At 38.6% G+C, this 27,769-nt stretch overlaps 1 protein-coding gene across 1 annotated transcript in view; it reads right to left on the reverse strand.

The window, feature by feature from the left end:
* LOC116995534 (anoctamin-2-like) overlaps positions 1–27,769 on the reverse strand; it is a 150,212-nt gene that overhangs the window by 48,726 nt on the left and 73,717 nt on the right. The window contains exon 14 of the mRNA XM_033058334.1: positions 23,428–23,511. Coding sequence (XP_032914225.1) covers positions 23,428–23,511 — 84 coding nt within the window. The remainder of the gene's footprint in view (positions 1–23,427; positions 23,512–27,769) is intronic.

The raw sequence follows: 27,769 nt of genomic DNA on the forward strand, positions 1-27,769 counted from the left end.
GATGGAGGAAGAAAGATCCTAAATCAGTCACCAAAGGCATCATGTCACTTGGTATCGTGGCCAAAATTGGTGGTAAGCCTACAAAGTCTTGCAGCCTAGACATCACTCTAATGAAAGGATTGCTCAGATCTCTCACAGCTCCAACACAGTCCTGAATACTCAGAGGTTCAGACTTACTGATATTGGCCCAACAGTCCATCCAAATCTGCAGGTCACAAAACGTTGTTAACTGGCAATGGGTGAGGGAATAAAGGAAATATCTGATGTCTCAGACATCAGCTCCTGCATCACCCATTGCCTAAAATGCTTCAATTCTCATGTCTGTAGAAGTAACCAACAACATATAGGCTTATAAAAGAACCATGATTATCTATTCATGGGAATAATAAGATGGAATCATTCCTTCAGAAACAAAGCAATTTCATTTATGTCCAAATAAGATTGAACATATTAGCAACAGATTAAACATCTGGAATCTTTTAAATAATTCAACTAAATGTGCAATGTTATTAAGAAAAGATGTGTATTTTTCTATTGGGATTTATGTCTAATACTGATTTCCCCACAGATGAGCTTCATCAGGGAGCAGGAGGAACAGCCAAAAGAAAACAGTTTGCTTAAGTGCTCAAGAATGAACTATTTGCTCAGTATTTTAAAGGAGGTGAAAACTAACACTGTGACAGTCCTGCCAAGCATGGCCAGTGTGTGTTTGGTCAACTGAAACCTGAGATCTGGTTTACAAAGGTCTGGAAGTGATACAACACTGTCAGGTTCAAATGAGACTCACCAGCTCAGTGCACTCAAACACTTCAAATTCCCAAGCCCAAATTTCCAGCATTGCACTTTAGGGCCTTCAAAGGTCTAGCAAGGAATTTCAGATCCCATTTTCTTTACTACTATCCCATGGATATGGAATCTGGCATATACCTGGGGAGGTTGCTCTACAAAGAAATTACACAAATACCACCCACATCCACCTGTTTCTCTTTTCCTGAATGATCCCATTGCCAGCACCCCCAGGGATGCCAGGTGGCTTTCTTCATGAAAACAAGTTGTTCAGAGATGCTATTTCATATGGATTGCCAGCCTTTGAGACTAGAATGTCCTCTGGGGACAAGGAGTGGGTGGGATGTTTCCCCAGTACACAAAAGAAGTTCTGTCACAATTTCTAGCCCTGTGGATTTCTCCTGCTCTAGAAATAACCCAGACATCATAAGGCCCCTTTGTCACAGAACTTCTGGAGTGCACATTTTCCCATTCTTGCCTTATTCTTCTGCAAGACAGATATTTCCTTTGTGCTGCCTCCCACCAGAAATCTTCACTGGAGTGAGGAACAGGCATCTGTCCATCAGTGCCTCACAGAAAATCCATGGATTATTTTGTTGACATCATTTCTTTCTTAGTATTCCTCTTCTAGAGTCCCACACAGATCTGGAGGGTGTCCAGAGTAGGGACACCAAGGGATCAGAGGGATGGAGCAGCTCTGCTGGGAGCAAAGGCTGAGGGAATTGGGATTGTGCAGCCTGGAGAGGAGAAGGCTTTGGGGTGACCTCATTGTGGCCTTGCAGTGCCTGCAGGGAGCCACAGGAAAGATGGAGAGAGACTCTTGACAAGGGCCTGGAGTGACAGGACAAGGGGCAATGGCTTCACACTGACAGAGGGCAGGGTCAGATTGGATATTGGGGAGGAATTGTTCCCTGTGAGGGTGGGGAGGCCCTGGCACAGGTTTCCCAGAGAAGCTGTGGCTGCCCCATCCCGTCCCAAGGCCAGGCTGGATGAGGCTCTGAGCAACCTGGAATAGTGGAAAGTCCCTGCTAGAACAAGATCTTTAAGGTCTTTAAGGTCCCTTCCTACCCAGGCCTGCCTGTGATTCTCTGATTTCTTCATACACAGTATGTGGCTTCACCTTAAAGAATCTCCAGCACAGAACTAATTCATACCAAATCCTATTTCTTTTGAAGACATTGGCCACTGTTTGTCTTGGCAATGGTCTCTGTCTCTGCTCCTTCTTTTGCCCAGTCTTCCAATTCTACCCACAGACCCAAGAATCTCTGGTTCCACTACAATACACTGGCATTCTGCACCTATTTTGGTCTCACTGCTTCTCTTCACATGTTTTTGTTGTTCACCTGCTCCCTGTTCAAACTTTCATCTCAGACCGGAATCTCTCATTGATAGAGATGGTATTTGGCATAGAGTTCTGTAAAATATTCTGTTTATTTTCAAAATGTCTATTAGATTGACTCTTTCTGATGGTAGTAAATCTGTTCCTATTATCCACTGTAACCTGAGAGATCATAAGGATCAGTAAAAGTAAGAAAATGGACCAAAGAGTCAATCTCAATCTAAAAAAAAGAGTCAATAGCTCTGTTATGAACAGGTGGCAATGAAAAGTAGGCTTCATAAGCATTTAAGCAAGATAAGAAGTACAATAAATGATTTTCTTTCTCTAATGAAAGTTTCACTGCCTTTCACAAAAAGAAAAGGAGGGAGATATGTCGCAAATTAGGATGGAAAGCTAAAGTGTTTGTTTTCAAAAATGTTTTTAATTACTGTGAACCAAATGTTTTACGTCAACAACTTATAATATTTTGTTTTCATTTCTTCTATTTTTAAAACCCCTCTAACATAAATTCCATTTTGAAATAACAAGTAATTTAAAAACAACAGTTGGAAACTCCTCACTCTATAAAAGTTGAACTGAGATATTTTATTAAAATCAAAACATGTTTTAGTGAAAAAAAAACCCTGCATCAAACAGTATTTTACTGCGAGGGAGTTTGAATGTATAGGGGCAACATACTGAGCAAAAATTCAGCATTTGCATTTAGAGACGTATTTTATGAAAATTTTTTTTCAAGTTTTATCAGAATAGAAAAATAATATCTGCACCACCACAATGTACTGTCCATATTTGTATAGAGAATCTTGGAATAAAAACAACAGAAAGTCTACTTCATGCAATAGCAATAAAATACTAAGAATTATGGTTCTATCATAACTATATTAAGACAAAGCATCTTGTCAAATGCTTGTAATTACAGTGAGAGGAAACATACAGTCACAAAGCAGATCTTTAAGTTCTGTGGATTCAAAATTCTATATTATATAAAAATATTACTGCAAAGGCCCCACTATGGCTGAAATTCATTACCCTTTTGAATAGAGGAACCATAGAATCATAGAATGGTTTGGGTTGGAAGGGATCTTAAAGATCAGCCAGTTCCAATCCCTTGCCATGGGTAGGGACACCTTCCCCTAGCCCAGGTTGCTCAGAGCTCCACTCAACCTGGCCTTGAGCACTTCCAGGGATGGGGCTGTCATTACAGTTAAATTCCAAGCTATACCATTGTTTTGAGAGAACTCTGTGTTTAACTCCAATTGTTTTAAATTTGTAGCTGCTTCATTCACAGCTTAATAATTTAGCACTCAATCTGTTAATGCAAGTTCTAATTGAGCTAAGAGAGACCCGAACATTCAGTAGCTCACCTAAGATAAAGCTATTTTCAGTTTCAACTCAAAAAGAGTGCATTGGGAGCAATGCTTTACCTGCAGGGATATACCGTGCTATTCCATAAGTGGATTTGCAGAGAATTCCTTTGTGTTGCTGTCATATTCCTCCCCATGTGTTAGAGCCCAGAAAAGTGCAAAGACATAGCAGCTCCTCTGGCTGGTTCTTTCAGTTTCTTGCATTCTCAGTATCAGACCCTGTTCTGCTACTGCCTGTGAGATTTGAACTCTCATTGGATTCCCCCCCACAGGAGGTTCCCCACTATATAGATAGAGAGCCATGGAATAATCCCACTAATCTGAAAGCAGGGCCTTAATTTTTTATTTTTTATGTTTTTACAGTTCACAAAATCTGCAGCCTAAAGTAACAATTAACCCTCTGAAGAACCTCTGCTGCAGATCTCATACACATCACAATAATTGATCCATTTCCTGACCTTTGGAGAAGAGTGCTCTGAACTATGATGTCATACCTCAGCTGAAGCAAAGCTCTGGGTCATGCTTCATAGTTTGATAACACTTGTATTAATAAAGAAATGTACCCTATGTCTAGTGCTTGACATAGGAAAGGTGTAGAGTCAGCAAAATGTTAATTTTAATAGTAATAATAATTTTTACAGTATCAGCTAGTTGCACATCAATCTGCCTAATCGTTCCATATCTCAAATGTACCACATTTGTTTCTGCTTCTCCAGCACAGAGCTGTGTAAAAGCTGAGCTCTAAGGCAAAGCAGAAATTAGTTCACAGACTGATGGAACTTCAGTTCCTTAGACTTGAAGTTCAATACTCAGATAACCACATACTCCCCTAAATAACGGACAGTGGGAAAAGTCCTCTGACACTTTTCCATACGTAGGCCAAGAGTCAATACCATGCTTCTAAAAACAGTTGAATTTATTCTAAAGATGTTCAGCCTTTTTACTTTAATAAAGGGAAGTATCACACAAGAAATTAAAATTATTTTCTAAGTTTTTTTTATCTTGAAAAAAAATTGGCACATGTATTCTGTTTTCCATATCTTTCTTCTATTTTGCCAAAAGCTGCTTTCAAAATCCTTATCTTTGTTACTGCTGGAGCCAACAACGCTAAGGAAAGCACTTACAACTGGTTTACATTTTCTTTGTGAATATATACCAAAAGGGAACAGAAAATTATTTGGGGTTTTTTGTATTTTCATGCCAAAATATGCGATTTAAGAATTTCATTTAATTTTGCAAATGCATCAGGGCTTGGGAGGAAATTTCAGTCATTCCAGCTTATCATAAATTTGGTTTGGCTAAGAGCTGAAGCTGCAGCTGAATGCTGCTGAATATGGAGCTGGAATTGGTTTGTGTTTCTCCTTGAGTGTTTGAAAGCAGTACTGAAAGTGAAAATAAATAATTATAATTAGAATGGAAGAAGGTTCTTGGGTTTTGTTTAAAACTGTTTCATCCTACTTGGAAAAAATAAATCTCTAGACCTCAAGTATGTATATTTTTATGCTGACAGATATGGTGTTTCTCAATTTCCTTCTAAAGGCAAAACCTCTCTCTGACCCTTGAATCTCCATTCCATTGATTATAAATTAGGAGGAACAAACAATGATTCTTTCCCAAGAATGTTGCCATGTTGAAAAAGGCAGGGCAAGACCCTCTGGGAAACAGGCATGGACCATCAAAACAGTTACCTAAAATAGAAACATCTCAATGCAGCAGTCACTGCAAGGGGCTGCTCAATGGTACTGGAAATCTCCTGGTCCCACAGGTCAGATCCAGGCCCAGGTGCCCTATGGAGATCCAAATATCCCCTCTGATGCTGCAGTCACATAAAGCAAACAGCAGGAGAGAAACAGCAGAAATGTGAAACTTTCCTATGCACATAAGATCAGCAGAAATAAAGTTCCTTATAAAACACAGATCCTCCCTTGCAATGAAGTGAAGGTAAAAATTTCATAGTAGATGTAGTTACTGTTGGTGAATATAAGAAAAACCTGTCAGTCATTGATCCCATTTTGTGACACTGATTCAATATATTGTGGAAATGTTGGCATATGCTAATATCTGTTGAAGTATGTATTGCCTGCAGTTAATGTGACTGAATAGATCAAAGGCCACATTTATTAAGAAACAGGTCCTGGTACAAAAAAACCACAAGGGGTTGTCACATAATCAGCCAGTGAGACCACAGTTCTCTGTGTAAGTACCAGTGACCAAACATATTTGCTCACTTTGTAAGAACACCAGATAAGAACAGCCCACATACAAAGTAAGTACAGAAATGAGCTAGAAAAATTCACTAAAGGATACATTAGTACAAATTCAAATATTTCAATTTTGTAGACCTGTCCTTCTACCTTGATTTATTGGATTTAGAAAAAATTATTAAAGTGATGTTGCTTTTTAATTTTCTAGGACTATGTTTGACAGTCTTTTGCCTGAATAGAGATTTACTGATGTCTCTCTATTTGGCAAATGCCTGTCAGTTGGACACAAACATAAAATGCACCATTTAAATGCACTATGTGGATCAGGAACAGCTTTTGTGGAACTTTGGACTGGTAACTGCACAACTTGCTTGACTGGATTTTTACCATTGAAAGATTTAATATGGGCAGTAGAATTTTAATTAAGAAACAAACAAAAATATTTAATACAAGCTATTATAATATTCTACTAGCAAGGGATCAAAACTCAAACTCTTCCCTCTCACATACATAAAAACCTCTGGAAATTCAGATTCATGGGATTTTAAATTTTGTTTGGAGTTTTTACAGAGAAAACTGCTGCAGGGGGTTGTTGAGACCCAAGGGCAAGACCCAGCACTTGGCTTTGTTCAGCCTCAGTTAAACCTTGTGAATTACTCCAGATTTACATTGTGGAGATCAAGGTGTTGTTCAGAAGTGGTGGCTCATTTAAGTCAGGAACAGGCTGGGACCATTAGAAATACTGGGACAATTCCAGATTGTGCGCACCATTGTTGTCTATGATGATAGGAACCTGCAAATTCAGTAAAGCCAGCATATTCCTCATGTAATTCCAACCTTCATTCCTAATAGAGTTTATGGTCAGCACAGGACTCTGTGCTGAAGTGATCATGGTTTTGACAAGCAGAATGAGGCTAAAGACAAAATGCTTAAGCAGAAACATATTAAGTATGTGTTAGAATATGTGTAAAATACAGACTCCATTTGCCAGAAGCAGGGATCTGGAGGCAGCATCAGCATTCAGACCAGCACATGTAGGTCTGATACAAGAGCAGAAATGGCCTCAACCTCAGGGAAACAAATCAGTAGCTAAAAAACAAGATCTCTCTGTATTCCTTCTAAAATAAATTTACTCCAGCTACCAGGCATGAGGTTGTGCAAAACAGTCTTGAATACTTTTCACTTGAGGCTCAGTTCACACTGAAATAATCCATAGATTTACAGGAGATTAAAGGAAAGTGTTTCCCCCAGTATTAAAAGAAAACTTCTTCCTTACAAAAAGCAAGAGACAGATTAAGTAATGAGTTAAATTCCTCCTATTTACATCATATTTTTTCTGCTGTTAAATTCACAATAACACCAGGAAATTAGAGCTGTATGAAAGGACACTGTTGTTTCTGAAAATGACATCTTGAAGTTGCACCTGACTACAGATTTGTCATGTTTTGGCTCATTTATACTTTGTCTTTCAATCTTCTTTTCATCACCCCTACCTCTAAGCCAAATTCTCCTTGTCCTTGCTTCTGCTACAGTTATTACATAAATCTCCACTTCTCATTCCAAGTTTAAGGATTCCTGTGGCTATAACCTCCCCAAGTCCCTCTTCTTTAAATTATAAACAAATCCAAAAATTATTATCAAACATCTCTCCAAACAGACAGGAACGCGTGCACAGGTGCAAATATGGCAAGCAAAGGCTCTCCAGTGGTATTGCTCAGTGGAATTCCTGTGCTCACTGCTCATGCAGAACATGGGAACTGCTCTGCAGCTCCCCATAATCAAACACCACTGTGCAATATCCTACAGATACCTGCCTGGTTGGTGGCATCTTAGACACTTTCAGCCCCAACACCCCAAATTCGTCCACAAGTTTGCCCTTTTATTCCAGCCCATGACACAATAACAGCCCTTCATTAAACTTTGTAAGGATCTTATCACCTTCCCCAAAGTAGAGACTGATCACTTGTGCTACACAAGATTTCCCTACAGTTCCATTCAAGAAGAAGATATTTATCTCTGTATACCAATCATGACTGGCTGCAGAGTAACACAGAAAAAGAAATTACCTCTTCCTAAAGAAAAGCTGACTAAGGAGGGGTGTGCTGGCCAAATCTTAGAAGCAGAGTCATAGAGCAACTCTTGCACCATCACAAATGACAAGGTCATGCATAGCTTCAGACTCACCAAGATGAACAAGTTTCTGCAGCCCAAAAAAGAATTATGTGTAGGTAGAAGGTTGTCAGTCCTTCTCCTCTGCCTCCAATAATGAGGGGAAGATCAGCAGTGCTTAAATTCCCCCATGTATCATTGATATTGATAATGGAAGCCAGCAGGGTACATGGGAAAAATAAAGTGTTTTTAAAGAAGATAGGCACACCTAATAAGACTTCAAATACAACAGCCCCAGCTACAACCTACACATGCCACTACTTCTCTGGGTAACCTATTCCAGCACCTCACCACGCTCACAGAGAAGAATTTCTTCCTAATATCCAGTCTAAACTTGCTCTGTGTCAGAGTGAAGCTATTGCCCTTTGTCCTGTCACTCCAAGCCCTTGTGAATATTCTATCGTTCCTTAGGGTTCCCTTCAGGTACTGGAAGAGTACAATTAAGAAGAAAACATTCAAATTTTCACTTGCGTGGTTATTATGAGACAAAATAGACTTTTGCAGCATGCAAATGTGCAAGCCAATTTCCTAGGAGCCCATAAAGGTATGGCATTTGTTCTGCATTGAGATACAAAGAAGATATATTGGATGTTTCAGAAAAAAATAAATACCCTTCAGTAATATTTTTATAACCTGCAAAGCCGTATATTCAGCTTTACTGAATACTGAATGCAGCTTTAAATAGTCAGCCTTAGAATGCAGTATAAATCAAGATTACTTTAAATTTCTGAGGTCCTGACATAGTTTTTAAGCCTGGAATGTGCAGCTATTCAGTGAGAAAGGATCAATGGTACAAACTCTTGTATTAACAGTACCTAACCTTTTGAAATGTACGACCACCTAAAGGAGATTTCAGAACAGATAGGGAAAACAAGGCTCATGATATCACACATTTCTTGTCTTCTTTTAGTACTCACTACTGTGATCTAAATGGAAGGTGATTCTCACCAACTCATTCATTAATGTTCATGCACAGAAAAAACTAATTGTACTTCAAGATAATTCACTGCCAACTTACTTTTCACATAAAGTCTTTTAAAATATAGACATACAATATTAATAAGGAGAACTATTTCTACACTTCTTCTGAGAAGCTCCACATTCTCATAAACAGTCCTATAAAGAAAAGCCATTGAGTAAAAAGCTTACTTAACTAACTTTTAAAGGAAAATCTGGAATCAATACCCTTGAAATCAAATGCATATTGATTGTGCCATTTTCCTCTTCAAAAATAAACTGTCTCAGTAAATTACATGAAGCTCTCAAGTCTTGACACAATCCTTATGACTCACAGATCTTATTCCTTCTATATCCTGTTAATTTTACTGCTGTGACTGGCCCCAGTTAGCAAGATTAGTACTTGTGGCAAAATAATGTACATGGAAAAGCTTATGAAAAACTTCAAGTTTTAACATCCTTTGTTCATAACCTTTTTTTTTAATCAAAACCTCCGAAGGGTCTACCAGCTGCACAATCACCACCTCTAACAGCCTGTCTCTAAATCAAGTCAAATAAACCAACAACTCCCCTCTTTGCTGGGCTTTGGCCACAAAGTGATTTCCATTGAACAATTAAGGCAAAGACAGTAATTTCTAATATAGGGATAATGATGGTTTTGAGATGTTGAAAACTCTTTGTAAATATCTACTTTTAATGTTGTGATAAATACAGATGCTATGAGTCTGCTTTCCAGGATAAAGTTTTCCTTAATGCTCTCTCATGCCAGGACTTTGTCTTGCAAGCTTTCCATTTGTAGCTCTCCCTTTGACTTCAGTAAGGGTTCTGGAGAAAGGAATAGCATAATCAGGCCCTTAATCAAATTTATTAAAACCCTGATGATATACAACCCAATTAAGGAATACCTCTCTATTCCATAAGAGCTTTTTACATTCCCTATAAAACACTTTCCTCCTCACCACATAAAACTTAGTGCGCGCCTTGCCGTCTGTCAGTATGAGGTACAAGCCCTAGAAATGAAAATGGGGCAATTAAATCTACAAGCTGTGGCTGATTTAATAATGAAAAGATAATGCTAATTGGCTTAAGAACTTTCGAGCAACTTTCAATCATGTTATTAGTCAGGCTGTGAAAACCACAGCAATATTGTAATACTCTAGTTTCTAAAAGTAGGATCTTTCTTATCACATTTGCTGGTACAGTACTTCCCTCAAGTGGTAAATGTATTTCTGCCTGGTTTGAATTTTCCTCTATGATATTAAACAGTAAAAACACATACTGTGTTTCCTAATCATCTTGCATTTTGTGTTTGTTGTGTTGCTGTAAAGTCAACTGTTTTTTTGTTTTTTTGGTTTTTTTTTTGTTTTTTTTTTGCTGGTCTTTGTTTCAACTGCTTTGTTTCAACTGCTTTGCAAGACCTTTTAATTGGGTCAACCACAGACCTATGCATTAAATATTACCAGCATATCTCTCTGAGATATATATGGCACATTTCAGAGTACAACATCCCTGCTTGTTGTCCTTCAAAAGCTGGTAGACAAATACAGTTGAAAACATTCATTAACCGCCTGGATTTGGGCACTGTATTCATCTCTTCCGAGACTGCATCTAAAGGCCTTTAAAAGTAAAAGAAAGACATTTATATCCAGGGACAAGTTAAGCATAAAGTCATCAGGATGGTTAGTTATGGGATATATTTCTACCTAGAAGGAAAGGCTTAAAGAAATGAACTTGTTCAGCCTCAAAAACAGAGACTCCAGATGCAATTGCTGTTGAAAACTGTCTAGGAGGAGGGTGTAGGGAAGACAGAGCCAGAATCCTCTTGGAAGTGCAGAGTGATGAGTTGAGAAGCAACAGACATAAGTTGCAACAGGGAAAATTCCAGTCAGGTTTCAGAGGCCACAGAAACTCATCACAGTGAGGTCAGGCCAACATCACAGCATGTTCCTCAGAAAGGCTGGAAATCTCCATCCTTGGGAACTGTAAAAATGTGAGTGAACAAGGCCTTAAGCAAACTGTGCTGAAGTTGGCCTTGCTTTGATCAGGGGAGTGGGCTGGAAAGTTTCAAGAGATCTTGCCTAACCTATATCATCCTACAGTTCTGATTAATTTTAATTCCACAACTAGATTACCTTTAAAATGAGTCTTACTGACCAGAGCCCACACTTCTCCATTCCTTTTTTATTCTCTCTATAGAGAATGTATCTACAGTTTCTTTGGGATTCTTTGTTTGGTTTTTGTTCTTTTTTTTCCTTACTTTTAAAAAAATTTACTTTGTAAAATTTAGTTCAAACTGGATTTTAACATTTATTGTCTACTCCTGCTCTCATTCTTTCTCGCAAGGTATAGTTTTCTTTGCTGAACAATCTTTTTTGATCCATTGCATTTTAGTATTCTGATTGCTTTTGAATTCCTCCTTAGAAGAAATTAGCACTACATGAGCTCAGTGATCTTATTCATTAATTCATATTAAATCTTTCTCTATGAGCATTTTCAGTGTGTTCTTATTAGCAGAACTTCAAGAAAACTGAAGCCTTTCCTGCATTTAGACCATGACCACATCAGATTTGTTAGTTTTGAAAAGAACTGTCCTTAACGTCTCAGTATTGCTACTAAAAGGAAAAACCTGAGCTATAGCCTGAAGCAACTTTAGCCTACTATTCAATATAATTTTAGTTGAAATAACTCATAACTATATGGCTTTATCAACTTGTTGCTTTAAAAGATTTTTAAAAGATTTCCTACAAATGGCATAGCCAATAAGAATTACCTTATTTTCAATTGTAGACATACACCTGAGTGTATGAGATTCTTGTTTGAGACTTAGAGAAAGAGGGATACAAAAGAGCCAGAGGTACCTTTGCATTAACAGGTAAGCAAAAGAAAGTTAACCAGGGGAACAATAGCAACAATCCAATAAATAAAGCTAAGTTAAATAAAAATGTAAAATGCTGTAACTTGAATAATTTTAGATGAATTTTTTAGAATTTTAGATGAAAATTAGTATTACTAGCTACTGGTTTATTACAGACAGTAAGTGGTTTATACAATTCTTTTCCCACTTAATCAGCTTTATATAATATTGTCATGTTGTTACAAAGAAACCAGTGTGCAATAGGTGCCTGGAATAATACTATTTCTGTATCCTTTCCCATTTTCAAAGCATTGGACTATGTCTTTCCTGATCCTCTCTGTACTTCTGAAGGCACACATAAGGCTCAGCTCTTTGCTCACCTTGTGCAAAGTTACTTAAGTTCTTTTGAAAACATGGCCATACATAAAATTAAAATTAATTTAATTCCATTTATTCCCCGGCCTGCATTCCTGACACCTGTAATTGGTGTTCTACCTCAAGCCTGTGAATTAGTGAGCAGCATCCCTCCCTAAAAGCAGGCCAAACACAGACCCTCTGAAACTGCAAAAGGAACATTTCACCTCTTAAAACAGTGCTCTCCACTGGCATCAGCACAGTAGTGCTGGTAGAGTGACTCCAGGTTTCTCTTCCTAACAAAATTGCAGCCAACACACTTGTCTGGCTTAGTAGGGAAATACTGTGGTATGTGGTGTGGACCCCAATAATTTTTCAGCTGAAATAACCCTTTGTGAGATTCATTTCTAAATTAATCCATTCCTAAGGGCTGTTTCACATTTAGCTTGAGCTCCTGAAGAATGGTTATTTCTCTGAACAAAGCTCCAGGACCAAAATGGGAAAAGTGGAGAAACCTGCTTGCTGTAAACTTGGAAGTCTCCAGATTTTCTGTGTAGCCTTGCCAGGGTTCCTTGTTGAAGTTTCATTTTTCTGACTGGATTTTATTTTGCTTGCCTGAAATGAATACTTCCTCTCACCTTGCAGGGATTTAAAACAGTGTCTGAACCCCAATATAGTCATTTTCCCTTCCAAACCCTTCTGAATGCAGCTGATTGACCCATTTCCCATTCAAAGTGATCTTGCCATTAGGTATCGTATGAAGGATGATAATTCTCTTTGCCGACAGTTGGGAGCTTCCCCCAGTCCTGATTGTTCCACTGAACATCTACAAAGCAGGAATGTGAGGAGCTCTGCTCATACCTCATATTTTTGCGCATACCTTGAAGGGAATATAAGTTAGAACAGCTGTCTACTACTAACAATTTGACCACCTAAGGTTCTTCTGTCTCAGATTTCTTCCAGGATGTCATAAGGCTGCTTCCATAAACCAAAATATTTGCCCAAATGGAAGTGACTCATCCCATCCATCTGACTAACACTGCAGGCAATACAGTCAAAGGTGCAGATCAAATGCATTCAAACACCACATCACGCTACTTTTGTTTTCCTGCAATGAGTACCCCAAAACTCAGATATAACAGAGTCAAGAGAGTGATGCCAGTAAGCTAGAATCATGGTATGTTTTGGGTTGGGAGGGACCTTGAAGACCATCTCATTCCAACCTCCTGCATGGGCAGGGACACCTTCCACTAGCCCAGGTTGCTCAGAGCTCCATCCAACCTGGCCTGGAACACTGCCAGGGATGGGGGAAGCCACAGCATATTTTCTTCACTCTTCACTGTTTACACAGCTGTGGTTTTGAACAGTTCAGTCTGCATTGCTTGTGGCCTTATGTTCCCTAAGTTCTGTAAATTGTTCATAATTAATCCTTTTCTCAAAATCTTGTCATTGTTTTTATTCGCTCAAGATAGGTTTTCCTGTCCTTATGTTTGGACCCTGCTTCTACCTCAGCATTTATCAGGCTGGCAATGCTCCCGCTTCCATGTCAACTCCTTTAGACAATATCTTATCATGGAGTACAAACCAAGGAAAATACACTTGAAAAAACCAAAAAAATCCAACATAATTTTTAAATTATGCTTTAGATGTACACTCTGCTGTCCAATCTTAGTCATTCTGAAAGAAATTCACTGCTTGTTCTTTCTTTCTATCTTTCTTTCTTTCTCTCTTCTTCACACTGTTAAAAAGGTGGTTAAATTATTGCTTGACTTTATTTTTTCTGATTCAGTTTTTGTCTCTCTGAACCTGCTCTAGATTTTCCTTTCCCTAAGGAGAAATTAACCAGCAAAAATTGTCTTTAATATCTGGATTATTCTCTGGTTTAGCACTTAGAGGGAAAAGGGACTAATTATATATTGGAATATATGAAATATAAATATTGGAATAAATGAAAGTAGGTGGAAATTTTGCTTTTTTAATATGGCAGCCTTCTAAATTAACAATTAACAAAGTGGCAGAACCCAGCCATGATGCATTTGTTTCCAGAACTGAACAAACCTGGGGGAGCAATAGCCAAGAAACAAATATATTTTGTTATATTTTGTTATATTTAGCAAAATAGTTGAGAAACAAAAATCTGTCAAGAACAGAACTTATCTACATTCTAAAGATTTAGACCCATACAAAATGAACAGATCACCTGCAAAGTTTCCCACACTCTATATATTATATTCCTTCAAGGAATAGATTCACAACTGTGTAAGACCTTTTTAAAAAATTGGGAAAAAATGAATGATGGAAAATTATGACATCAAGGACATCTGAGAAGGATGGCCACTGAACAGCAGTGCACAGAAGGCACTCTAGTGGCATTGCAAATCCACTACTTGAAAATCAGATTTTTCTCTTTTTCTTTGAAATGAAAATTCTTACACACACTTTTCTGTCAGTCACAGTGAAAATAATAATTAATAACTTATTAAATACCTTATATTCCCCCTGTGGAATACAATGCTGGTTTACTGAAGTACATTGCATTTCCCTTCTGTAGGGAATCCATTATATCATTAATCAAACACACAAGTTTAGATGGCATGGTTAGTAATTTGCCTTTAGTAAATCCAAGTTACATTTTGTCCCAGTGCTCAAGTACTTCTAAGTAAGGCTCAAATTATATTTTCTTTCAAAATATGCCTATTGTGGTCAAACCAATTTGTCTGCACTTGCTTGAATAATTTCTTTCCTGCATTTCACAAAATTGCACAACTGGAGTTGGAAGGGACCTCTGGAGATCATCTTAGCCCAATATCATGTTTAGAGCAGGGTCACATAGAGCAGGTTTCTCAGGTCTCTGTCCAGTCAGGCTTTACTTATCTCTAGAATGGAGACTCCACAAAATATCTGGGCAAATTACAATCAGAATTACAGGATGATTTGAGTTGGAAGGGACCCTAAATCTCAGCTCATTCCAATTCAGCTCCTGCCATGGGCAGGGACACCTTCCACTATCCCAGGCTGCTCAGAGCCTCATCCAGTCTGGTCTTGAATATCTCCAGGGATGGGGCAGCCACAGCTTCTCTGGGAAACCTGTGCCAGGGCCTCCCCACCCTCACAGGGAACAATTCCTTCCCAATATCCAATCTAACCCTGCCCTCTGTCAGTGTGAAGCCATTGCCCCTTGTCCTGTCACTCCAGGCCCTTGTCCAGAGTCTCTCTCCATCTTTCCTGTGGCTCCCTTCAGGCTCTGCAAGGCCACAATGAGGTCACCCCAAAGCCTTCTCCTCTCCAGGCTGCACAATCCCAATTCCCTCAGCCTTTGCTCCCAGCAGAGCTGCTCCATCCCTCTGATCCCTTTGTGTCAAGTTTATTTACTACATGAAATACCAGCATGTGAAGGGGTTTCTAAAAACAATGCCATCATATCCCTAAATCAATTGAATCACAAAAATCAGCAGATCAGCAGGCAAGTCTTTTTTCAGTCAAACATGGTAATAGCTGCAAAACCTGAGCAGTTCAAACTGAGTTCCTTAGCTCTTTAAGCTTGGAGTTTGTGGAATTTCAATCTTTGTGGGATGGAGGCCCAAAAGTACTGAATGTAAATGCAGTTTATTTCTTTAAAATTGCAGACAGGATTCCAGTATGCATCAAATAAAAAATTCTTGGCAACTAACTTAACTGACTGCTGTTTCCACAGCCAGTTTCTGTAAATTTTGTCCCAAATCTGGGCTTCTGTAGCAGACAAATAGAATAAAATTTATCTTATAAATGTGCTCAACAGAAGGTAAAAAATATACTCCATGATACAGGAGTTTGTCACCAGCTCACAGGAAAGGAAGAATACTCCAGGTTTTTTCTTACTAGTTTTTCTAGTACATTAAATCAAAACGCAGCAAACTTTTGGAGATTTATTTTTCAGCCTGAAAATTTGCTGTTGCCCTTCAACCTGTTATTAGAGTCTTTGACAGGGTAGAATGTAAGTCACTAAGCACAGACTTAAGGACTTAATTTCTTACTCAGGCAGAACTCTCCTTAATTTCAAGTACTGATGAATACAATTTACAGAAATTAGCCTTTCCACCCTGTTTAATAGGAAAGAGACCTGCATCATCTTAAATGCTGTCAATAAGAAGCTTAGACCTCGACTCAGAAAAAGCATTTAATTGTATCCAGGACGCTGAAGCTTGTGCTGAACTTTAATCATGTGCTTGGGTCAGGGTTCCACAAGTAAACAACGCAAGCTATAGCACCGCCCTAGAGAGAATGCTTCCTTCAGCCAAAATCTTAATAAGTAACACAAATAACAGCAGGAAACAGCAGCCCTGCCTTCTCTTGTTTCTAGGTTCAAAACAGTCTTAAACAGAGACCACTATTTTTGGTTTTAATTTTTTTTTTCAGCAGAAAGACTCTTACAAGCATAAGACACCATTTTCCTAAAATCCTTGCTCTCATTTGCACTTGTCAGCCTCCAAGAGTTGAATAAAAAAACATCCAGTATTCCAATGTAATACCTTTTTTTCTTTCTAGGCAAAAATATCAAAATAAAAATAAAAAATATCCTTTGGAAAAGACAAGTAGTGATTTCATTTACTTATAGCTTTGAAGAAAAGAATGGAAAATAGATGAACAGGCTGATGTTATTGCAAGTTGATCTCTGTCATCTCTGTAAGGACACCAAGATCAGGGAAGGGCCTTGACTACAGGAGCAAGAGCAATCTTGTATCCATCCTCACAGAAAGGACAAAAGAATAATTAAGGAATCATAATTAAGTTTCACTTTGGTCTCTTGAAAAGTGAAGAAACCCATTCTAAGCACATAAGGAGAAGTTGGTATTTGTGAAGAGTCATTCTGGATTTACCAAAGGTGAATCATTTCCTGCACCAACCTGGCTGCCTTCTGTGAGGAAAATGACTGGACATGTGGGCAAGAGGAGACTTGTCCATGCCATTTGCCTTGACTTCGGCAAAAGGTGAGTTCCATGGTTTGCTCAGAGGGTGTTAGTCCATAAGTGTGCCTGCAAACCTGTAACAGCTGGAGTATCCTAGAACCACCCTGTCTTACAGAAGGGACCAGAAGGAGGGGATGGAACGCTTGCTCCTGCACCACGACATCAGGCTGGGGTGGGATCAAGAGATGGTCAGTTTTTCTTAAGCATGCAGCTGGCACCCAGAGAGCACTAGACTGACTGAAGGAACAGGTCTCTACTAACTTCCTGAATTTTACCAAGAGCAAATGCCTTTGGAACAGAAAACTCCTTGCAGGAGAAGTGACTCTAGTGAAAAGAACCCTTGGATGTCTACAGCAAACAAGAGCCAGGAGTGTGCCCTGGCAGCAAGGTCCAACAGCAAACATAATTAACAGCAAGGTCCAAAATTGCAAACATCCACCACGCTTTCAGTTAACATTCTGCACATGCAGTAACTTAATCTTATTCATTAAATATTTCTATCCAAATCTTCTGTGTCATAGTTAATTTAAGAAAAACAAAATACACTATTAATTGCCTCTTTACAAAGACCCATGGGTGTCTGCAGTAAACAAGAACCAGGAGTGTGCCCTGGCATCAAGGTCCAACAGCACCTGGGTTGTGTCAGTGAGTGGGTCCAGGGAAGTGATTAGCTCAGCTTTCCAGCACTCATTTGCCTGTACCTAAAATATTGTTTTGGGCCTTCCAGTAGAAAACATCAATGGCACTATTTATGAAAGTCAAAGGCAGAGAATGTGTTCAAGAAAGAGAAACTGAGGAACAAGGCTTGCTCAGCACAGTTAAGGAGCTCATCAAAAGACAGAGCCAGGCTCTTCACAGTGGTTAATGCTGGAAGTACAAGAGACAATGGGCTTAAACTGAGAGCAGAGAGGTTCAGGCTGGATATAATGAGAAGTTTTGCACAATGAGGACAGTCAGGGCATGTCCAGAAAGATGTTACCATTTCCATCCTTGGAGATTTCCATCACCTGACTGGGTAATATTCTGAGTTTGAGATCGGTTTGAGATCACACTTTTCGATAGGAGTGGTTATTTGGACTACATAAAATCCTGAAAGCCTTCCCAACTTGGAATATTCTACTATAGTACACTTTTAAGCATTTTATTACTTCATATTGAGAGAGTAGGAAGAGCTATTTCCTACTGAAGTCTGGATAGAATATAATTGCAGACACAGGGGCACAGCACTGTGGCCATATCTTGGATTCATCTCTCTGATACAAAAGAAGAAATCCCACTGTAGATTTTCAGAGGAACAGGGAGCAAGTGGGACATTTTTAGATCCATTTCTTATATTACTCTGTACAAAGATAACCAAATCCCGAGACAGCAACAGTGAGAAGATTTGAAACATAGGTACTCTAAAATTAAAGATCCCCCCCATCTGAAAGACTGTCAACACTCCTTTGAAGACATAAATTCTGCTTATGACTACTCTGGTATGAAACCTCCATAACCTAGAACTCAAATAAACATTAAAAGAACCAGAATTGTAGCAAATATAGGTACAAAAAAGAGGATGAAATCTTTGTGTAAGATTATAATCATAAGTGGCCTCATTCGTCTTCAGCCATTTTTTTATTTTCATTCAGTCATTTTTTGTTTTCAAAAGTTAATGATGCAAGAAATAAGTTGAAAAGGGAAAAAATCGTTTCTTTCATAAATCTGATTGTTTATATTGGTATTAATGACCAATTATCTTGGTTTCTTTTACAGAGTTTCAGCTAATATATAAACTAATAAGATTTTTTTTTCTTTAGTTAATCTTATCAAGGACTTGCTTAATGAAGAGATGGGCTCCAGTATCTGAAAGGGTTTTTACTCCTTGTAGAAGATTTGCTTATGAAAGACTGGTAGGGAATTAACTGCTAACAAGAATTATTTTTTTTAATGTTTCACAATGCTGAAATTTTAAAAAGAGATATATATAAAGTATTAGCAATGTAAATTTCTACTTCATATTTATGTGTATCATCCTTTACACTAGAGATCCTCCTCTTCAAACCAGCTTGCTTCAGTTGTTAACTGAAACAATGATTCAGAAAGAAATATTTTTGTTTCAATTACCAGCTGAATTAACAATTTAAATAATTGATTCTGCTAATACCATATTTAAAATGAATTAAAGGAAAGACAGACTGCCAGATTCTATTACTCCTAGGGTTTGCTCCAAGTCAGGACACAAGCCAAGAGACAAGCCCTCTTTTTTCTATACAGAAAATTTTCCTTGAGAAATATGTAGAACGAGTTATTCACTTTCCTGCCAAATAGGAAAGATAAGAACACACATACATACACACACATATATATAAGATGTTGAATCACGTTTGCCAGATCAGCTGGACATTTAATGAAAAGAAGTCAGGGCCTGATCCATCTCTCACAAAAATTACTGGAAGGCTTTCCATCAGCTCCAGTGAGAGCAGCATCTAGCCCCATCTGTATGTTTTCAGGCACAAGACCAATTTTCATTTCCTGACCTCTGTGTAATTCCATTGAGGATGCCACTACTGCAGAGAGAGCAGAGGAACTTATCAGAAAATTGCAAATATCCACCACATTTTCAGTTAATATTCTGCACATACAGTAACTTAACACTATTCATTTAATATTTCTACCCACATCTTCTGTCTCATAGCTCATTTAAGAAAAAAAAAAAAATACTATTAATTGCTTCATTACAAAGCTTTCATCTGCCATGTTTGCATGAATGTATTATCAGACACATGCATTCATAAACGTGTGTGTAATCCTTCATTTCTGGTGCAAGGACAAAAATCATCTCTGGTCCAAGGACAAAAATGCCTTTGCATGTACATGAATAAAGGAAAATAAAGGAACTATACATTGCAAGCTTTTATATCAGAGAATCATAGAAAGGTTTGGATTGGAAGATACCTTAAAAATCAGGCGGTTCCAATCCTCTGCCATGGGCAGGGACACCTTCCACTAGCCCAGGTTGCTCAGAGCCTCATCCAACCTGGCCTTGGAACACTTCCAGGGATGGGGCAGCCACAGCTTCTCTGGACAATCTGTGCCAGGACCTCACCACCCTCACAGGGAAGAATTTCATCCTAATATTTAATCTAAATCACCTCTCTGTCAGTTTGAATTCATTCCCCCTTACCCTGTCATTACATGTCCCTGTAAATAGCATGTGATCACAAAGAATTAAATACTAGTACTGACTATAAGACAGATCACTCCAGATTTCCCAAATCAGTCCTTTAGAACTTGTCATTTTCTGAAATCAATGTCTTAATTCATAAGAACTGTTTATCTATTTGCTACTTAAGCTGAGGCATTTCACACAAATGTTGAAACTCCTTTAGCTGTAAATTAATTCTCTCCTGAAATAATAGAACCTTAGGGTGTTATTGCTATTATTTCACACCAATCTTTTGTAAAATGCTCTGAGCCTTCACAGTTTCTTTCTCACTCTCCAAATAACCAATAAAATATTTATTCAAACAACCTGAACAGGGTGGTGGAGGGTGAAATTTTGTTCTTTGCTTATTCCAGTGGCAGAAACACCCAGTGGCATTTTTTATGAGCTGTATTCTAGAACACAAACCCCACTGGGCAAGTAATACATTAGATGTGTCATACTTTGCCTTGCCAGGCTCATCAGGCTGATTTGGAATTTGCTGCCTGGGTAGAGTGACTCATATGTTTACTGGCCCTGACAGGTGCTGGGCATCTTCCACACTCATTAAAGTTAATGACTTGAACAGCAGAGAGGGAAAACTGTGCTGGTTTCCTCTGAACGTGTATTCCCAAGTTATCATTTAAGAGAGGATGTAAGTGGTGTCACCTTTCTTCTGCAATCACAAAAGCAGCCCCTAACCATACGCCTGTCCTTTCATTGCAAAAATAACCCAATTATCTTCGCAGGAACTCCTTGTTGGAGTGAGGCAAGGAAAAAAAAAAAAAAAAAAGCACTGTACACAGTGCACATAAAAGCTGCCTTTTGCCATAAAACCAGTCACTTCCTCACTGGAACAGAGGAATTAACATACTGGAAACAAGCCAGAAATTTTATAGAAATATATGCCTTTAAGTAAGCTCTAGACCAGTATTCTCACAATAGCCACCCCTTGGCATTATTTCTATTCCAACAAGCCACAGCTGCTGAACTGGAGACTTCTGACTTCATGTCAGATAAGTAATGAGAAGTTTTAGGCGGCGGTGCCAGAGCCAGTCCTTTGATATTAACACAGCACACTACAGTTGTTGACCAGCCACACCAAAAAAGATATGCATTTAATTTACACTAGTTAGCTAAAAATATTCAGGAGAAAACTTCACAGAGACTTATTCCACGGCATTAAACTGTCAACCAAGACATGAAGAGATAGAGACCTCACAGACATCTGTGTATTCACACAAAACCAGGAAATTAGAAGAATTGAATCTTTAACTACAGAGACATCTCTACTTTGATGCCTGTCCAGCCACTAGATCTGCCATGGTAATATCACAAAGTTCTGTACCCTGGCTTCCACCCAAGAAGACAGAAATACTGACCCAGAGACCTCATAGAAACCTGTGCCTAAATATTAACCTGCCACCCAAAATCTCCTGAGCTAATGATCTTGCAAAAAGAAAAGGCTGAAACCTCTAAAATAAGGCTGAAGAATTATTGCAGTCTTAAATACTCATCACTTTTAATGTCTAACTTTTCAGGGTTTTCCAAAGCAAAATGTAATGGTGTATTTCCACAGTTAGGATAGTTAATTGAACTGTTATGTTTAGTTTTTTTCCTCTTCTGCAGTTCTCACATCACCATCTATTGCACTCATAATTTCATAAGACACTGATGTACAAAGGCCTGAGCAATACATCTTTCAAACCCGGACTAATTTGTTGTTTGCTGGACAGAATTAGTAAGCAGAATGTTCACTAATGGAAAACTGCCTATCTCCTTGGAATATATTTCGATGATTTGGAAAACACTAGTTCTGAAATTCAGTATTTTTCTCCTTCACATTGGCACAGAAAGCAATTTGACAAAAAATATCCCATGTTAGTTTTTTTCATTCTTGATGTCTGAAAGGAGCTTTTCCTGGTTTTGTAGTGCTGGATCTTTACATTGCTCATTGTTTCCCACCTATTCATTTAACATATATTCTTGGGTTGTTTCCTGGTAGTTGATGTGGGGTATTCTCCTTTGGTTGGTGTTTTGGGGGGTTTTTGTTTGGGTTTTTTCTGTTTGTGTTTTATCTTAAATGCCTAATTTATAATTATTTCTGTACCTCAGATAAGCAAGATAATCATATTTTACAGCATCAATGGCTGACTTGTTTCCAGCTCCCATTTACTTTAAGCAAAAAAAAAAGGTAACCAGCAACTATTTTATTAGACTTTCACACTCTTTGATTCCTCACTTGGAAGGCCAAGAGAGCTGTGTAATGTGTAAAACTCCACTGTGCTTTGTGAGTCTCTGCTTATTGGGCAAGATCAAAAGCCCACTAAAATAATTGAGAATCTCCACGATCTTCTGTGGAGTTTGGTTGGGCACAGGCACAGGGTGACAGGCAGGCTCACTGAAATGGAAGATTCCCTGGAAACACTTTACAATGGTGGGCAGCAGAAGAAAGGGATAATGAAGTTCTTCTGCAAGCTAAATTTGTTGGACCAAACCTGAAAACTTGAAAATTCTTCACTTTGGATACTGATTCTCAACCTGTAAGCAAATTAAACTGTTGGTTTTTTTTTTCCTAAACTAGAAGCTGAACATGGTATTGGAATGTTTTGACTTTGCTGGCACACGTGGAATGCAGGGAATGAGAAGTGGTTAACCAAGCCTAATGGACCAAGACTACAGAATTTCTGAATGTTTAGAAAATAGACCTCAGTCTACAATTTACAACAGGAGATTGATTAAAAAAGGTTTTGTTCAACAAAGTTTGAAATAGCCATAAAAATCCTGAACCCACTTTAGTCTGAAAATTATCTACCAACTATTTTTCCATTTGTCATGGAAATGTCATTAAAACTTCCCAACTGTGTAACTGCAACAGGACTAAAGACACCGAGGTTACCTTTGCAAATGAAATCACCATAATAAAAGCTGCTTTCTCCATTGTGCAGCAAGTACTGACATTCTGAGGGATTGCTGTAAGAATTCTGTGGTGATTATCTTGGGAATCAGGCACTACTCTACAGATTAGACCCTGAACCACCTGTCAACCCCATTTCTATGCAAATTGCTTTGCTTTGAAAGACATGACCTCAAAGCCCTGCAATGGTACTGCAGGCCTGCATTTCACCACACCACCACCTACCAACTCAAAAGGCTAATTAAGAGTATCAAAATGTGCCTTTTGAAACATCTGAGAGACAGACAAAAATATAATCACAATATAACAAAACGCAAATCCCACATAAATGAAAAGAGTAAGCCGCATCTCACCTCATTTGAATTTTCTGTTGTGGTGTTTTTATTTTTTAGCTTTTTCTGCAGCAGTTTGGTTTCGTACTCTGGCCTTGGATGCTCCTGAAAAAGACAAAAATAAAGAAACACACATGATTATAATTAAGAGAAAATCCCCAAAATTTTTGGTCACTTATTCACGATCACGGCCATTAAGATGATTCAACTAGACACACCTCAATAACCTTTCAATGTGCCCTTGCAAAACGAATTTTTCTTTCCCAAATTAGAGCACAAATTAAGCAAGGTGACAAAAATTTACAAGGCTTTTCAAGTGAGCAGCTCATAAAAGAGACACGTATCATGCATCTCCTCATTCCCGCCAAGTTCTGAATTCATTCAGAGCTGGGATTTGGATTGACATCTCCCACAAAAAAAGGCTATTCCTACAGCACTGGTCATACCATCCCTCTTTACTACAATTAGAATCCTTGTATATCAGCTTCATGCAAGAAAAGGGTTATTAACATTTTTTAATTAATCTGCTAGTCATGAAGAGAACAAAAACCATTTTAAATTAATAAATCCTCATGGGCAATAGAATAGGGCCTACACGGAACTTCACCAGAATTCCTTGAGAGATACAGGTGATGTTCATTTTCTGAACATTTTCATTACCTGTACGTGTTCATGTATCATGAACATGTTCGTTATCTGTAGCATTTTCACCACAGCAGACCCAACCCTCACCATTCTCTGTTGCATGTGAGAATATAAACACAGTGAGATCTCCAAAATATTTTTTATTCTGATAATGAGATTTTCCTAATGCATTCAAAAGGTATGTGATAAAGTATCATTAGAAACACTGAATCTTAGAATAGTCTGGGTTGGAAGGGTCCCTAGATCTCGTTCCAATCCCCCTGCCATGGACAGCCACACCTTCCACTGCGATGTGTAAATCTTTTTGGTCATAAGGAATGACAAAAGTCACAGGGTCTTGAAAACAATCAGAAAGATTCAATTACAAATTGCACTTGGTGTGGAAATTTGTATGTAGTCCCTAACCCTAACTATAAAAGAACATGGCAGTGAGCTTTAGTTAAAGGAATGAGATGAAAGGGAAAACAGAAAAGGAGATGAATAAGAGAAAGAGACCAGCAGCCCTGATTCCAGTGTTGATCCCTGATGGAATGATGGACTGTCCAGAATCCCAAAGGGGGATCCCAAAGGGGGCTTGCTGGGGGTACCCTTTTAGGGGTGGGTTTCTCCCCCTGAAGATAAATTTCTTGCTTTCCATGCAAATAGGTTATCATGAACCCTCCATCCTTTCAAATGTTTCTGGAAATGGGCCAGGGGCTTTCAGGGGTCTTGGATGGCCTTCATCCCCGCTACAGTCCATGCCCACTTCTCAGCCTGATTCCTGATTTTTGTTGTGCATCTGTGATCAAGATGTTTGCCTCAGAAGAGTGCTGCTCTACCTCCTCATGTCCCCCTTCACCAGTCACATTTTGTTCTTCCTCCTGGCGTGCTGGTACCAACGATCCTTATCTGTGATTATCAACAGCCCTTGGTTGGCTCCGTGGCTATCCCAATATCAGTGTTTGAAACACACACAGTAGACCCTTCTCTTCTGGGTATCTACACCAGGTTGCTCAGAGCCCCATCCAACCTGGCCTTGGACACTTCCAGGGATGGGGCAGCCACAGCTTCTCTGGGAAACCTGTGCTAGGGCCTCCCCACCCTCACAGGGAACAATTCCTCCCCGATATCCAATCTAACCCTGCCCTCTGTCAGTGTGAAGCCATTGCCCCTTGTCCTGTCACTCCAGGCCCTTGTCAAGAGTCTCTCTCCATCTTTCCTGTGGCTCCCTTCAGGCACTGGAAGGACATAATGAGGTCACCCAAAAACCTTCCCTTCTTCAGGCTGAACAATCCAAATTCACTCAGTCTTTCCTTTTAAGAGAGGTTCTCCATCCCTCTGATCATCTTGGTGTCCCTGCCCTGGACAACATGTGGCTCCAAGAAATAGTGAGGCATGGGTAAACTCTAACATTAATAAAACTGATTAGCAGCAAAAATGGTGGTAAGAAAGATGGGGAAAGGATAGGCAAAGATACAATAAGCATTTAAAGATGCTGCAGTGAACACCTGTGTCCTGATGCTTTTTAAGTTTTCACTGCCTTGTGTTGATTTGCATTATTTGCTACCATGCTTCCTTAAATAAAGAGGTTGGATGTGGCTAACATCTTTAGACTTAAATGGAGAAAGGATGAAGCCATCTGGAGTGGATGGCTACATAGGAGGAGACAGCTTGATCAAAGTAGGGAAAGGAAATAAATGAAGCAGTAAGAAACTGAGGCGATCTAAATGAACTGTGCTACTGACAATCTGAATCAGTTTTCCTCCTTTTCTTCTCCTACTCTCTGCTAAGAAAAGCATTCCAAGATACCAGGGGCAGCCTCCAGAGGTCAGAGCAACTTTTGAAAAATGATTTGAATGCAAACAAGGTGAAATTCAGAAAATAAATGCCAAGCAAAACATTATTCATTAACTCACTTTTTTTTGCTATTGACAGTTTTGCTCTGAGAGCACATTCTGTTCAAATTTGGCCAACTTATGTTTAGTTTTCCTAATAAGACATTCCAGTGTCCTTTTAACTGCCTTTCATACACCTACATCTGGATTGGAATAGTTGTTGATCTGTCTTTGTTGAATCTGCCAAGTCATCTTACCCTTGACTGAACAGACCACAGAGCTCCCTGGAATGCATTTTGTATATATTCTTTTTATGAGCATTTTGCACAAAATATTTTTTTACAGGCCAGACTCAGGGATGTTTGACCCATGCATCCATGGATGTGAAGGGACAATTCCACTCAGCTGTAAAAAGAACGTGATTCAGAATCAATTCTTTGTCTGAAAATGGGAAGAGTTCTTACACTAAGGACGACAAGCTAGAAATAGTTGTGATGGTTTCACAAAGGCCAAATGTCCATGTAGGGATAGATCTGAATCCCAGGATGCTGGAAGTTTGCCAGTACAGCTGCCAGACACTTATTGAAAACCATGTGAGCCAAGGTACTGCGAGGCCAAATGAGTGCTCCGAGTAAAAAACTGTAATTCCCTTTCTGAAAACAAAAAGCCAAAACATGAAATTTCTACTCAGGCAAAACTCATGTTGATGTCAGTGGGAATTTTCCCTGAGAGTGATCTCCAGGATTTGCTTCAAACATACACATGTGTATCCACTATCCATCAAATTCAGCCTCTGTAGATAATGATCCAGTCTGATAAGAATAAATAATGTGAACCAATCTCTCCTTAATTTCTCTTTGATTTAGAAAGAAAGTGATAATGAAATTTTATAGACATGCATGACAAACACATGGAATGTATTTCTAAAAAAAATTAGAACCTTAGCAACTATCCCAGATTTGACCCAGACCAAAGTAGTTATCAAAAAAAAATAAGCCATGTACTCTAAGTAAAGGCAAAGACCCACTGCAAATTCCTTTAACAGCATTATCCTAACATTCTGAACACAAGCAGAGCAGCTAAGCAGTGCACACTGATGGGAAGGAAGGCTTCCACAAATAAAAATTGGAATGACCTAGCTGCTGCCTCAAAGCAAGATGGAAATATGGAATGAATAGAACAGAGAGGCTCTCTGCCTCTGCAACTGTTCTCTGCTGCAAGAGGGTTAATTGTTAGAAATCAAGGGCTTAAACCCTCTATTTCATGTGATGGTGACGTAGGATGCAGGGGATGAGAAGTCTAAGGAAGAGTTTGTCATTCACACCAAGGATCTGTTTAGATTGCCCTATTAACGAGATGCTTGTCAAAGGAAAAGTAGTTTTATATGTCAGCATGGAGTCACTGGTAGATGATCACAATCTTTTTAGACCAGATCACTTTCAAAATAAATCTGATAAATGAAAAATTAAAGCAAAATCTTGAATAAGTCATGTAGCATGATTACAAGTTTAGGTTAAAAGCTACTGAGCAAGTATACAAGAACTCAGTTATTAGAGATATTTTAGAGTAATGCAAAACAGAACTTGTCAAAAGAAATGATAAGATTCTATTATGGAATTGTATTTGCCAGACAGCCAGAGAGATTTTATGCCTTAGTTTGCTTTTATTGAGCAAGAACAATGGTAATGCTTTGGGCAAATACCTGTAAAACTAAATTTTGAAATTTGGCATCAGATTTTGAAGCTCCCTTAAGCTAGGACCAAACAACCAAATGCTGCCATTTCAATGGCAGATAACATATTCTGTGGGTAATTGTAGCAGATAACATATTTTGTGGGTAACTGTCGCAGAACACAGTATCATTTATGGTTGTTTGTTTTGCAATTCAAATCCAACCCATTTAA

This window comes from Catharus ustulatus, chromosome 4 (assembly GCF_009819885.2).
Source record: "Catharus ustulatus isolate bCatUst1 chromosome 4, bCatUst1.pri.v2, whole genome shotgun sequence".
In the NCBI taxonomy this organism is placed as follows: domain Eukaryota; kingdom Metazoa; phylum Chordata; class Aves; order Passeriformes; family Turdidae; genus Catharus; species Catharus ustulatus.